We start from the raw sequence: 14,401 nt of genomic DNA, 5'->3' as shown, positions 1-14,401 counted from the left end.
TCTTTGCCACTCCAAACGGCTCCAACTCCATACAACCACTCCCATCTTTCTGATGGGACAGAAATCAAGAACTTCCTGTGCCTGGGACACTCCTGAGCAAGGGGGGGGCAGGCTGCCCAAGGCAGAACCCCAGACATGACTGGGGTTCAAGGATCTGAGCGGAGGGAAAGCTGTGACCCTGCAGCCCTGGCTGGCTCAGCTGGCTTCAGTCTGTGTCTCTAAGCACACGCAGTGCTAAGCTAATGGTGCAGTCAGCTGCACAGCAGCCACTGCTAATGCCTGCATCACTCATCACCAGAGAATCTGAAAGACTTTTCACCCCCTTTCACGCCTGGTTTATTCAGATGAAAAAGAGGGTTCAACAAAACTATGCTGAAAGGAACCCAAGTGTTAAGAACATGTTCCTGTTTGGGACAGCAGTTAAACAAAGGCTGCCTCAAGCTTGAACAAGTCCTACGTACACACCTTCTTAAAAAGGAGGTCAAACAAAGCAAGTATCCTAACACTCAAACATGCAATTTCTCTCCATTCCGGTTCATCAGCTGGGAACCTTTCTGACTGACACCTGTCCCCTTCAAGCCCTTCCTGCTGAGGATAAACTCCCTGAAAAGCCAGCAACACAGGGGGTTGTAATTCCCAGTGAACTCGTGGGGTTCTGATACACCCAGCCTTTAATTAACAAGCAGGCCTTGCTGAAATAATTGCTTGAGGCATTTCAGGAGCAGTGGGAGAAAGAGGGAACTCTGGTTTAAAAAAGCACTGCTCATATCTCAACATCTAGAGGAGAGCTGCTATTCTCCAAAGCCAAACAAACAGGACACACAGAGCTTCACTTCTCAAGGCAACTCTGCTTACCAGGAAGAAGGCCAAAGACAGACAGCAGAGTAGACTTGATTATTAATGATGATGCATTTAATACCATATGCAAGGGGGGTTAGCAAGGTAAATCCTGGATGAAGGCTTTGTCCCTTCTGAAATCTACCTTACTAACACCCTGGAGAGACACTTCTGCTGACACTGAGAATGCCAACTCACCCCCTACACCTTTCATCCCTTCTTTCTTCCTGCCCTGTTTTTTTTCTGGCAGGCAGTACTTGGGGGCAGCAGATGCAAGAGATACCTCTGCTTGTGCCAATCTCTGCCCAAGGAGAACACCCACAGCCCTAACCCAGCTCTGCTCTCAGAAAAGCCCAGCCCAGAGCACCTTTAGAGGGGTCCAGATGAGCTGCAGTGCTGTGCTGGGGGATTAGAGACCTGGCAGTGCTCTCTAAGCACACACACAGCCAGGGCTGCCCACCACACCACACTGCCCTGATGGCCAGTGTGTTCTGCTGCAGTGTCATCCTCAGGTTAGAGGTAAAACCAGAGCAGTTTCCTCCCCCATTTCTCCTCTTCCTCCCTGAACAGCTCCCTTATTAGTCTCATACTCACCTGGTCCTTCTTGCAGTACAGCTCACCCTCAGCCTCCCCAGCAGCCCCTGCCCTCTGACACCTGGCTGGGAAGGTGTTTCCACAGCAGGCTGTACCCACAGCTGCAGAAAAGTGCCCTCAGTTTGCTATAACCACTGCTCAGCAACTTCTGCAGCCAAAATCAGAGCTGGGGTGAAAATAATCTGCCCCAGAGGAGGCTGGAGAGCAGAATGAGCAAGCCCCAAGGCCTGCAGGGATGGGACAATGTCAGGGACTGCGACAGGAAGCACAGAGAACTCCTGCAGTGCTCTCCCACACAGCTTGGCACTGAAGCACATTTTCAAACAAAGGGGGAAACATCTAATCTTCAGAAGCAGGCTACTTGACAAGGTGTATAAAGGATGTTTCCAGGTGAGGAGTAAAGGAGGCATCTGTACTGACTGAACGGAAGCACCAGTGACCTTCACCACAAGGCTCTCAGTAGAGGTTTGTCACACAGCCTCAGATCAAGAGAAAGGAAAAAAATTATTACATCCATCACTCTGCAGAACTCAAGCACCATGTCCCTCCCTTACTGGCAAAGGCCTTTTACCTGCTGGTAATACTGCTGGGCTGGAGCCTGGGGTGCCTGCATCCGTCCAGCCCCGGGGCCAGCTCGTCCTTTGGACATGGGCTCTCTCTCATATGGTGCCTTGAGGCCGTCCTGTCCTGCTGGGAGCTCCCCCTGGGCTCTGCAAAGCCTGTCCCGTAGCTGCACGATGTTTGGCTGCAAGCAGAAAGGACAGTGAAGGGAGCTGAGATGCACTGCCTGGCACCCAGTGCATCACACCAAGAGGCTGAGTGGCCACCACTGATGAGCTCCCTCTGAGCCTGCTTCATTTCATGCTTTTCTGCATGAGACATGAGGCCATTGGAACTGCTTTACAACTGCCTGCCTCATTCCCAAACCAGCTGTCTACAAATATCAGCTGATGGAAGATGGGAAGTCAGAAAAGAAGAACCAAATGTTTATGACATTTCATTTGCCACGTCTGGCTTGCAGGAGGGACACCCTTTGGCAGTCACTGGCTGCAGGCACAAGGGTGTGAAACCAAGAGGGAGCACAAGTCTGTGCACACCTGCCAGCTCAGCAAGGCCAGGGCAGGGCGGGGGGAACAGCCTGACTGTCACATTCCAAGGTGAATGTCAAGCGGCAGTCCCGATGCTGAACCGCAGCACACAGAGACCTCTGCTTGAAGCACACCTGCTCACAGACAGAGAGGGAGCAAAGAGCCCGAAGGCCCCATACCTGGTTGGTGTTGGCAGGGAGGAAGGTGAGAGCTGCAGCCAGGCTTCCCTGAGCAGCCAGGAGGTTGGCATATTGGCTCATCTTCTCGGCCAACAGGGCGCCCATGGCGTTCGGGTCCACGGCCTGCGTGAGCTGCACGGCTTTGCGCAGGATCACGACCTTCTCTATTAAATCCTGAAAGATCAGGAGGGGAAAAACCCACCCACAAGTGAGAACAACAATGTGAACTAGGCCCTGGTTTAAGACTGTCCCTGGCAGGACCCCTGTCAGCCAGTGGGGAGCCCAAGCCAAGGCAGGTTTCCCAAACAGCCACCGCTGTTCCCAGGGGATGGAACTGCAGCCACCCACCAAGCAGCTCCTAACAGCAGAGCCAGAAGAGTTCCAAAGAACTACTTTTACCAAACAGCATTTCAGGGCTCTATCAGCACTGAGCATCTCCACCAAGTGGATGCTTCCATGAAATTACCTGGTGACAGCCTCAGAGCAAACAGACATCACACCTGTCACCACTACTGCACTGCACATTCATTTACAGGGCTTTAGTAAGTCAGTTCTTATCCAGCTCAAAAGGATCTAAAAACTCCCTTGGAAGAGTTGTCCATAGTTTTCTGGTTGTTACAGCAAAATGGTTTTCCTGATATTCACCAGAAATACTCTATATCTTGCTTTCCTTGCACATCCCCCAACACCAGAGCTGGTCTTGGTTGGGTTTCCTTCAGTCTTAAATTATAGGAACATTTTCTGTTCGGTTTTCTTATGTTTTTCTTACTGTATTTATACTGAAGGGTACTACAAATATTCATTTGCCAAAATTAAAGCCCTTTAAAAAAATCTTACAAGAGATTGAATGAGAGTGTACCACACAAAAGATTTCAACCATACATTATTAATATTGTTTTATAACCATTTGTTTTTCCCTACAAATCAGCACTTCAAAAAAGGCAAGTGAACACCCCAAAACAGCAGCTTCTATTGCCACTATCATAGTAAACAAGTCACCTAATTAGGACTTCAAAAACATTTTCCAATTTTACAGCCTGAGAGACCAAAGCCATGCAATCAAAATGCAAATTCAAACTGAAGGTAAATCTGTAAATAAAGCCCTCAAAATCAAATTATTTTGATAATTCAGAGAGTTAATGACATGAAGCAAAACTCAGATACACATCAGTTCCTTCAATTAACTAAAGAAGAGTCTCACAGCATCGTCAAGTAAGTACTTTCTAAAACTGGTTCTTCAACAGATGGAATAAACTAACATTATATTATAAAATAAATTATTCCATTACTGCCTCATTCCACTCATCAACCCTATTCCCTCAAGATATCTGCTATAAGCAATGCATTTCACTGCTGGAAACCAAACTTTGTACATGCAAACTCCTAGGGAAAACTTTCATGAGAACCTTCCCACAGCTGCCTCCCCAGATTTAAATCTAATTCTATTGATTTCTTCTCCTGAACTTCCAAAAGTACAAAAGCCCAAGTATTTCCTAACCACAAAAAATGCAATCACTGAAAGACCCCTCCAAAACACTAAGTACTACTATCATTTCACACAAGAAGTGTATTAGTAGCACTACCCAAAGAACAAGGCAAACACAGGGGCCACTGTACTTCCCAGCACGTTTTCCAGTATCATATTTGTGTGTTATTTTTCCAGAAAGAAAAGGCTTGCATCCTGATGTACATCAGACAGCAAAGCTCTACACTAGATAATTTGATTTAAGAGCCAAATGATTGCAGTCTGTTATTTCCAACACCTTTCTTAAAAGAATTACCAACCTGAAGGGACAAGGGGCTGTTTCCATCCTGAACTTTGGTCCAACAAGCAACAAGTTTATCCACGTTGCCAGCACAAATGTAACAGAGGCAAGCTTGTGTCTGCAGAATGCTGTCCCCCTCATACTCCAGCCTGCTACCCAGGAGATCTAGATAAAATAAGAACAAAGATGCTGGTAAATCCCTCTGGGTATCCCTCCCCACCACTGCTGAAGCTGGGGAAGCAACTGGCCAAGGACCTGTGAGCAAAGCCACGATACCACTCTGGAATTATCCAGTCTGTGAAGGTCCTTACCACAAAGGGCTGTAAACTCGTCTGGCCTGGCATAAGTGAGCACAGCAGCCAAAGCCTCTCTCCAATTCTGCAGGTCACAAGACTGCACAATCTCTTTCCAGTTCTTTGTTACAACTGCAGTGATGAGCTAGAACAGGAGAGAGAGACCACAGTTAGGATTTTGCTAAGACTTCTTCTGTATAATACACAGGATAATTTGGATCTATTCCAGTGTACCCATCCCCACTATATCCAGGGTCATGACAGGTACTGCATTACAATTCAACAGCTGCACAAAAGCACATCTTACTTAAAAAGGAAAAAAATCACAAAACAAGCTCAGAGAACATGCAGAGGGTGATTATTCTCGCTACAAAACGAACAAGAAAAGAATACACAAATCTCCACAAGCTGTTGCAAATGGTTTTCAGCACTATTTTTGCAGACAAAGATGACCTACCAAGAATTTAGCTATAAAGTCTTCTACACAATGCCCAGGGAGATGTATGGATTTTGTTTGTTAAACAGTTCCATTCATCTTTAAGCTCTTGGTCTCCAGCTGACCAGTGAGGGGCAGTTGAAAAGGCTGCATAAAGAGCTGGCAGCAATATAAACCTGAGCTGGCTGTAGTAACCCTACACAGCCCTCAGAATGGAATTCCAGTTTCTTCCTTCTAAAACTCTCCCTTCAGTTATTTTGCTTTGGACAAAAGACAGACTTGGCAGCTGTTGCTGCTCTAGAGTGAACACAGTCCTTGTGTTAAAACTCTCCCTTCAGTTATTTTGCTTTGGACAAAAGACAGACTTGGCAGCTGTGCTGCTCTAGAGTGAACACAGTCCTTCTCATGCCAAGACTTCAAGCTCAGAAACAGCTGAACAAGCAATATGTGTGCACTTTGGGACCAGAAGAGAAAAAACACACCTGAACAACAAATGCAACATCCTAACTACAAGGTCAATGTTTGCCTGTCAGCATAGGCACAGATAACTGGTCAGCTCTTCATAAAAACACCTTTTCCCAAAGGATGAACTACAGTGAAGAAATTCCTCTAAAAGCTGCCACCCTTGCTAAACCAACTGTTCTTTTAAAGGCACCTCTCCTGTTTCAACCTCCTGTCACTTATTTCTCATATTGGTAGTAAAAAAGAAAGATTTGCACAAGCAGCATCAGCAACCTCTAGCACTGCAAAAAGCTGAAAATAACAATAACCAGCTGGCCATAACAGGCTGTCTCCTAGACAAAGGGTGATTAATCTACCCTGGGCATACTTTGCTCTCTCTTCTGTGTATGCAGTAAAACAAAGCATCAGCAAAATCTGTGAAGACTGATCATGGGCAGAAATCAACATAATGCTGCTGACCCTGAGCATGGGTCACGTGTGAAAAAAGTGACAGAACAGCAGACTGAAATGTGCCCTTCTCAAAGCATTTGTCTTCACTGTTGACAATCTATTAGTGTATATGCAACTCAGAGACACTGGAGATGGGATAAAAAATACTCCTGATAAAAAACACTCCTGTGTACTGATATTCAGGTGGTGTGCCTGCTGTCCCCTTATCAATGCCTTAAAAAAGAGAGTAACAAAAATCCTTCTGCTCCGAGATCTTACCGACTTGAACACTTACGAACATCCGCCAGAAATAAACCTACAAAATGGCAAGAAAACTTTTCAAGGGGAAAAAGGGAGTTGCCAAAGGCATATGAGCACGTTACTTCTGGCCTGCAAACACCTACCCTGGTAATTTTGCTGCGCATCTTGGCGAAGTACTTCTCCTGTGTCCGGGAGAGCAGCTCCTGTCCGCCGGCGATGGCCAGGATGATGGCGTCGGCCATGCGGTTGTCGTGCAGGCACAGATCCACTGCACTTTCAAAGTTGCCTGTCAGCAGAGCCTGTGTGATCAGCCCATCCACATCTGCAACAACACAGGGATGAGCTTCCAAATGCTGCCACAAAAGCCACGGAGATGCAGCAGCAGGTCCTGCCCGACTGCTGTACAACACTGGCACAGCTGGCTGCAAACCAGCCTGCTCCCGGCCAGCTACAGCCATGCCACAGGGGCACTGTCAAGCAGTACTTAACTCGTGACAGAGCAAGTTCCTAGAGGTCTAAATGGCTCCTAAAACAACTACCTGAATAGTACCATAAAAAGTCAAACCTAGACAGGGGTCAGTGGCTTCTGTGTTACTCAAGATCCCCTGGGAGTTTCTGTAGAAACAGCACTTCATGCCTGACCAAGCATATCTTCTTTTATCACTCAGAGCAGCTGCAGGTCAGCAATGGGGTACACAAGTGCTGTACAACTTCCTTCCTTCCTTAAAAAAAGCTGTATTTTCAAGTGCCTTGATACTGCATGAGAATGCAGTTAGAGGCAAGTAATCACAATCCTACACAATCTGTGCAGAATTTGCCTTCTCACTGGAACACCAGTATCAACATCAGTACTTACAAACAACAGTACAGACAATAAAATCAATATCAAGGGTTTTTTGTACCTCCACTAACAGAAATGTTAAATGTTGTCTTTGCAGCTCCCACATCTTCAGTTTCTTTTTTATGGTCCTTCAGCGTCTAAGAGAAAGGGAAAGCATAATTTATGAGATTATGTAAATACTTAGAAAATACAAACATTTTAAAACTATGTGGCTCTTGCACTGCAAGTTAAATTTAAAACTTCAGACTACTCAGAGACCATTAATTTAGAAAGGAAGGTTATCCCTTTTGCTGAGCAGGACTTGCACAGCACCAAGGCCTTTTCTACTTCTCCTACTGCACCTCTGGTGAGAAGGTGGGCAGTGCATGGGAAATTGGGATGAGAGACAACCACGACAGCTGACCCCAAACTGACCCAAGGGATATTCCAGGCCATTTAACATCATGCTCAGCACAATATAAAGCTGGAGGAAGAAGAAAGAGGGGGATGTTTGCAGTGATGGCATTTCTCTTCCTAAGTCACTGTTACATGTGATGGAGCTCAGCTTTCTTAGGGATGAAAAGCTGCCTGCTCATGGGAAGCAGTGAATGAATTCCTTGTTTTTCTTTGATTTACCAGTTAAAGTTCCTTCATCTCACAAGTACCAGCAGCCAGACACCTGGATCCTGGGTACCAACTTGCATCTGTAGCCATATACACACAACCCCCTCCGAGCAAAGCTACAGCTACAATGAGAAAATCAGAATCCTTCTCCTTCCTTCTCTTTCAGCCTTAACCCCTACACCAAGAACAGTCTACTATTAATGCTACCTAGGTTCCACTCTGCTCCACTTTGAATTTCAGCTCATCCTTGAAACCCTCTGCATTAGACCTATGCCCCAGTTTAATTTAGTAAATTACACAAGCTTAATTTTCAATAGGGAAGGCCAATGTAGCACTCAGGACAGGAATGTCCAGTAGACAGAGGCTGCTTTTTCTATAAAATTCCCCCAGAATTAAGACAGAGACCACTTTGTGTGAGTACCTGGATTTTGGGATTTCAAACAAAACTTTCAATAATAAAAAACAGCATCAAAAGAGAAGTGTTTCTTCACCATCCATTTTCACAGCACAGGCTAGGCAAAGTGCAGAACCTGACCCACAAACCACCTCCTCTGTCACAAGCCATTGCTCCCGTACATGAAGAGAGTTCAGGAACACCCTGCTTGTTCAGCTAAATAGAAGGACACAGTAGACCAAAGCCATTCATTTGGAGGGGGAAACAAGTCTGAAACAAGCTTTATGTTTGGCTTGTGCAAAGGACACAGCATCTGGAAAATGATTTTGTTGTCAGATAACACTGGATGTGTGTTTGGTATCGGTTGAGAGCATGTTATGACTACCACAGGAATAATGTGCCATACTTTATGCATGTGACAGCACACCCTGATGTATCACTAGTGGCTTCAGGCCAGAATCACAAATATTTAGGTAGGCTAAGGTCATGTTTGGCTGTGAATTCTCTCCTAGAAGAAACATTTGTAATGAGATATCCAATATCTTCATGGCTGCATACAGCAAAACCCTTACACTGTCAGACACATATGTCTGCCACTACAGAGCCTAAAGAACTAACAATCAACCAAGCACATAACCAAGGAGAGCATCCTGATTTGAGTGTCTTTAACAGGCTGTTTGTTATGTGGAGTCAAGTGCACCACCCCAACATGCAAGAGCCTTAAACCACTGTCCCCATCTCCACAGACAGCTGCAGACAGGCACCAAGCACAGGAAGCACAGCTACCAGCCCAAATTCTAATCCAAAAGGGAGACTGAGGGAATGGGGAAGAGCAAAGCTGGTCTGTTCACACAGCAATACACTATTTGCAGTGCTAGTGACACCTCACAAGGCAGAGGCTCAGTCCTTAGTGCTGATTAGAGACCTGTCCTCATATGTAAAACACAGGCTGAAAACAATCCTGTTCAAATGGTATGGGATCCCAAATGCTGACATAGTTGAGCAAAAACTGCCTGCAATAAACCTAGCTGAACATACTGTCTGAAGCAGATGGAAAAAAATATCATGAAGAGTCCAGTTTTACCATTATAAATAATTTTTTGTATATACTCAGCAGCAGGAAAAGCCAAGAAAATGAAATGCTGTTAAAAGAAACAAAGTAAATACAGGGGAGGTCAGCAGGGTTAGTCTAGAGGGCCACAGATACCTCTCCCAAGAACTGCTCCTCTGTAGTCTGGCCTTCATCCCCCTCGTTTGGCACAGATCCATCAGATTCTGCAGGAGCCTTCAGCAGAGAGAAGATGCCATAAAATCCACCAGCAAAAGAGGCAGAAATACTTTGCATTGCAGAGTACAGTCACCTTTCCACCAACCAACAGTTAGAACCAGACTGAAAATCACAGAAATGCATTGGCAATATATGCTTGAGCCTCACAAACAGGGTAGAGGCCCTGCTAGGTCTCTTTGCTCTCTATCATTACACAGTACCTTGTGCTGTTTTCATCTTAGCTGCCTCAAAACATGCAAAAAGAAAAAAAAAAGCTTTCTTCCCCATGAGGCAGCTACAGATGACTTTGAATTGTCTGTGGCACAAAAGCACTGCAGAGTCCTGCTGTAGACTCAGGCCACTGCAATTACAGTGTGGGCAGTGCCTGAACTGCAGTTACCACTCTTGCAGGAAAAGTCACAGGAACACACGCTCAGTCCTGCTTTCTTTAAAGGCTGATGAAGGTGCTGCTCTTGAAATCAGGTGCCAATGAGACCCCACATTAAAACCTGTGACTGAGAGCCCTTCATTGGAAAAGAAGGGGGACATCTGAGTGGAAAAGAAGTGGTTATTTTTTTTTAATAACACCTTCATCCTACTGAATGTAGGAACTTGCCACATGCTGGATTGTTTGTGACTTACTTTGGAACAGCTATCAAGTGGAAAGAATAATTATTCTTACTTTTCAAATTACTATAGCATATAAAAGTAACCAGAGAGTTACATACATGTGTTTGCTTACCTCTCCCAAGGCACCATCTGCAAGACCTTCTTTATTCAGAGCAGATGTGATCTGGAAAACAAAGACTTAAATAAGTACCCTTTTAAAGAGACAGCAAATTCTCAGATTGCAAAACTGGCACATGCAGCTACCACGTTGCTTGCACAACAGTTAACATGAAATTAAACACTTTAACACAAAACTAAAGCCATTTCCTCTTCCAGGCTGGTGATGGATTTACTACTAAGATAGCTGCACACCAAGCTCTGATGGAAACAACAGCTGTCCTACACCTTTAAACCTTTAATTGTCAGCTCAAAGGCCTCAAACCTCACTAGAGCTGCTGGAAACCACAGGAATAAAAGCAGTATCAGAACATGAAGGAAAAAATCCTCTGTCTGCTCTGGTCAGGGAAAATAAAGCAGTGACAATCCTTGTGGAACACAGAACCTGTCAGGAAGCTGTGGTTGCTGACATCAGGCACTTTGTCAGGATGATGGCTAGGATTTTCCAAGGTAAAAAAAAAAAGAGTTAAAATGCCCAGCTTTTAAGCAAAGCAAACCATAACTCCAGATTCAATTAGGGCTCTCAAACCCAGCAATTTTATGTATAGAGTTTCTATATTATTTCAGCATCAGGGAGCCTGGGTTTCACATTGCTCCTAAAATTATCTACTGCTTTTTGTATTGTAGCCTTTATTTTACCCTTGTAGGCTGGTTTGTGTAGAGAGCTGAGCTCAAATTGCTGGAGACAGTTTTCGCTTTCTTTTTTAATCACTAGTTTACAATAAAAATGAGAAATCCAGGACTTGGCTTGCATGAGAATCACAGGTTTTAAGAATATAACCCACCCTTCCCACGTTCTTAACAGCTTATTACAAGAAGCTGAAATCTGTGATCCATGTTTTTACTTTCCTAATGCTACCAATAATAGGAGAACCAAGTTGTGATTTAGTGAGCTTTCCATCTGGGTATCACAAACTTTCAGATGAGCTGCACTGTGTTGTTTCTTCACATGGAAAAAAAAACCGCGGAGTCAACTTCTACGTGGAATGTTTTCAGAAAACAGCTACATAAAACCAGGACCTTGTAGCTCCTCCCATCTGTTTCCTAAATACTGAAATAATGGAATAGGCACAGCATTCCAGGCCACCCAGTTCAGCTCTGCCCATTTTCCCAGCTTCTCCCCACGCACAGGGTATATAAACCCAGAGCAAAAGCAAGCACTGGGCTTTAATCTCATGAGGCCACTCTGCAGAACCACTACTAAACTTCAACTGCATTCTCTAATTGAGAGCTGCTTTTCAATAACAGGATTACCCTTGCTGTGCTTGCCTCTGCACAAATATTTAGAAGCTGAGGACAAACTGTTATCAAAACCACGATTTTTTCCCCATAATCATATTAATTTTGCCCCGAAGGACATTTAATTTGTGAGCACAACGACACTTTAATGGAGCCAATCTTTGAAAATAAAACAGTAGTTTGACATAATGAAAATGGGTCAAATGTTAAAATCCACTGAAACAGAACTGAAGAAATACTAGACAGTTCCTGGGTAGACAACTGAAAACAACAGAGCCAAAAGGCACAGCAGGTAACTCCCTGTAACACTGAGTAAAAATCTTCCAGCTGGGAAGAAAGGTCTATAATGATGTGAAAATTGCTTCCTGGTAATCCAAATTTTGCTTTTCCAAATGTAACCATGTTTCACCTCTGGGCTTCTTTTTTTTTTCTTTTCCTTTCAAAAATGCAGGATATTTCCCTCAAACAAAAAGGACTGTCCACGTCTAGTTAATGAAAACTGCTTACATGTTCTTCTGCCAGAAAGCCTAAAAGCAGATCCCATTCCACCATGCTCGAGTAGAAGGAGGTCACATAGTAAAGTTACATGAACAGCCTGAATCAATAAATATCAAAGCTTTCTGATGAGTGAGAATTTCACATCAACAATGGACAGCCAGATGCAGACACACCTCTGAAGTCTGCTGCCTGCTCTGGCATTTCCACTGAACACCCATATTGCAAGAAGACACAACTAATGAAAAAAAAAAAAACAGCTGCACTGTGTTGTTTCTTCACATGGAAAAAAAAACCGCGGAGTCAACTTCTACGTGGAATGTTTTCAGAAAACAGCTACATAAAACCAGGACCTTGTAGCTCCTCCCATCTGTTTCCTAAATACTGAAATAATGGAATAGGCACAGCATTCCAGGCCACCCAGTTCAGCTCTGCCCATTTTCCCAGCTTCTCCCCACGCACAGGGTATATAAACCCAGAGCAAAGGCAAGCACTGGGCTTTAATCTCATGAGGCCACTCTGCAGAACCACTACTAAACTTCAACTGCATTCTCTAATTGAGAGCTGCTTTTCAATAACAGGATTACCCTTGCTGTGCTTGCCTCTGCACAAATATTTAGAAGCTGAGGACAAACTGTTACCAAAACCACGATTTTTTCCCCATAATCATATTAATTTTGCCCTGAAGGACATTTAATTTGTGAGCACAACGACACTTTAATGGAGCCAATCTTTGAAAATAAAACAGTAGTTTGACATAATGAAAATGGGTCAAATGTTAAAATCCACTGAAACAGAACTGAAGAAATACTAGACAGTTCCTGGGTAGACAACTGAAAACAACACAGCCAAAAGGCACAGCAGGTAACTCCCTGTAACACTGAGTAAAAATCTTCCAGCTGGGAAGAAAGGTCTATAATGATGTGAAAATTGCTTCCTAGTAATCCAAATTTTGCTTTTCCAAATGTAACCATGTTTCACCTCTGGGCTTCTTTTTTTTTTCTTTTCCTTTCAAAAATGCAGGATATTTCCCTCAAACAAAAAGGACTGTCCATGTCTAGTTAATGAAAACTGCTTACATGTTCTTCTGCCAGAAAGCCTAAAAGCAGATCCCATTCCACCATGCTCGAGTAGAAGGAGGTCACATAGTAAAGTTACATGAACAGCCTGAATCAATAAATATCAAAGCTTTCTGATGAGTGAGAATTTCACATCAACAATGGACAGCCAGATGCAGACACACCTCTGAAGTCTGCTGCCTGCTCTGGCATTTCCACTGAACACCCATATTGCAAGAAGACACAACTAATGAAAAAAAAAAACTCAACAAAGCAAACTGTTTCCTGTAAGAATTCCGAAATTAAACTCTGAAATTCAAAAGTTATTTATCTCACATATGGCACATTTACCTTCTTCCTTAGATCATCCTTCTTGTATCCTAAGAGCTCAAGGTATCTAACACGTGAATCTTCTTCGAAGTTCACCTTTAAAAAGTTAAAGACTAGATTGAAATTCACAATTTCTCATTTTCTCCCTCACTGGCATGAATGACCCAGGGAGATTTACTGACTGAATAGAATGAACGTAATAAAGAGAAATGCAAAAATCTTCAGTGACTTGGGCACCTGAGCAGATGGGCAAGGCTTCCATGTGGTTACTGAAGGTGAACAATCTGTTTATCTGCTTCACCTGAAAACCTCTAAATGCTTAGAGTGAGCAGTGAAAAGCCCATCTAAAGCTATCCCAGAGCTTTAAACCTTCTCACCAGCTCCCTGTACAAATATGTGCTGATAGGGAATATCCAAAACCATGGGATACCCTCATCCACACCTTGGCTTTGCCACGACTCCTCACAAACCCCACAAAGAGCCCCGGTCCTGAGGACCCTCCCTCTTCTGCAGTGCCATGGCTTATGGGCACTATTCCCCCAGCCTGCAGCTTTGGGTTCTCAGCACCTCTTCAGCTAAATGTGCAGAAGGAATGACCTCCTGGCTCTCCCAGTGCCAGGGAGCTCCTGCAGGGCTGTCAGCCTGTTACCTTTAGGAAGGCCCACACGTTCCTCTCAAAGTCAGCCAGGGCCATGTCGATTTTCTTCTGGCAGTAGCTGACAAAGCCCTGGGACTGCACAGCCTCCTGCAGCTGGTTTGAGCGGGCCAGGAACTCCTTCTCTGTGACAACCTGGCTCACGTAGACATGGGGATGCTGCGGCTGCTGTTCCATGCCCGGCTGCTGTGAAGGCTTGGAATTCTCAAATGTCACCAGCTTGCCTCCAAACTGGAATTGGAGCACACATACAGTATGTGAAAATACAAGTACACAGCAGGGGAGCATGTATCAAAGTGTATTTTATATAACATATATATGATTATTGTCCAATAACTGAACACTCCTGACATCTGCTCATTTATTTGTTTCCCCCCCATCCCATACT

At 44.3% G+C, this 14,401-nt stretch overlaps 1 protein-coding gene across 11 annotated transcripts in view; it reads right to left on the bottom strand.

The window, feature by feature from the left end:
- Window positions 1-14,401, bottom strand: part of SEC31A (SEC31 homolog A, COPII coat complex component) — a 41,013-nt gene that overhangs the window by 14,011 nt on the left and 12,601 nt on the right. For all 11 annotated transcript variants that reach the window (XM_039710411.1, XM_039710412.1, XM_039710414.1 and 8 more), the window contains exons 11-20: window positions 14,008-14,244; window positions 13,380-13,454; window positions 10,193-10,243; window positions 9,391-9,468; window positions 7,248-7,323; window positions 6,489-6,667; window positions 4,776-4,902; window positions 4,484-4,629; window positions 2,699-2,872; window positions 2,003-2,176 (exon numbers count right to left, since the gene is read on the bottom strand). In XM_039710411.1, coding sequence (XP_039566345.1) covers window positions 2,003-2,176; window positions 2,699-2,872; window positions 4,484-4,629; window positions 4,776-4,902; window positions 6,489-6,667; window positions 7,248-7,323; window positions 9,391-9,468; window positions 10,193-10,243; window positions 13,380-13,454; window positions 14,008-14,244 — 1,317 coding nt within the window. The remainder of the gene's footprint in view (window positions 1-2,002; window positions 2,177-2,698; window positions 2,873-4,483; window positions 4,630-4,775; window positions 4,903-6,488; window positions 6,668-7,247; window positions 7,324-9,390; window positions 9,469-10,192; window positions 10,244-13,379; window positions 13,455-14,007; window positions 14,245-14,401) is intronic.

The sequence above is a fragment of the Passer montanus genome, unplaced genomic scaffold (assembly GCF_014805655.1).
Source record: "Passer montanus isolate IOZ18808 unplaced genomic scaffold, ASM1480565v1 scaffold23, whole genome shotgun sequence".
Classification (NCBI taxonomy): domain Eukaryota; kingdom Metazoa; phylum Chordata; class Aves; order Passeriformes; family Passeridae; genus Passer; species Passer montanus.
This window is presented reverse-complemented; position numbering and strand designations above follow the sequence as displayed.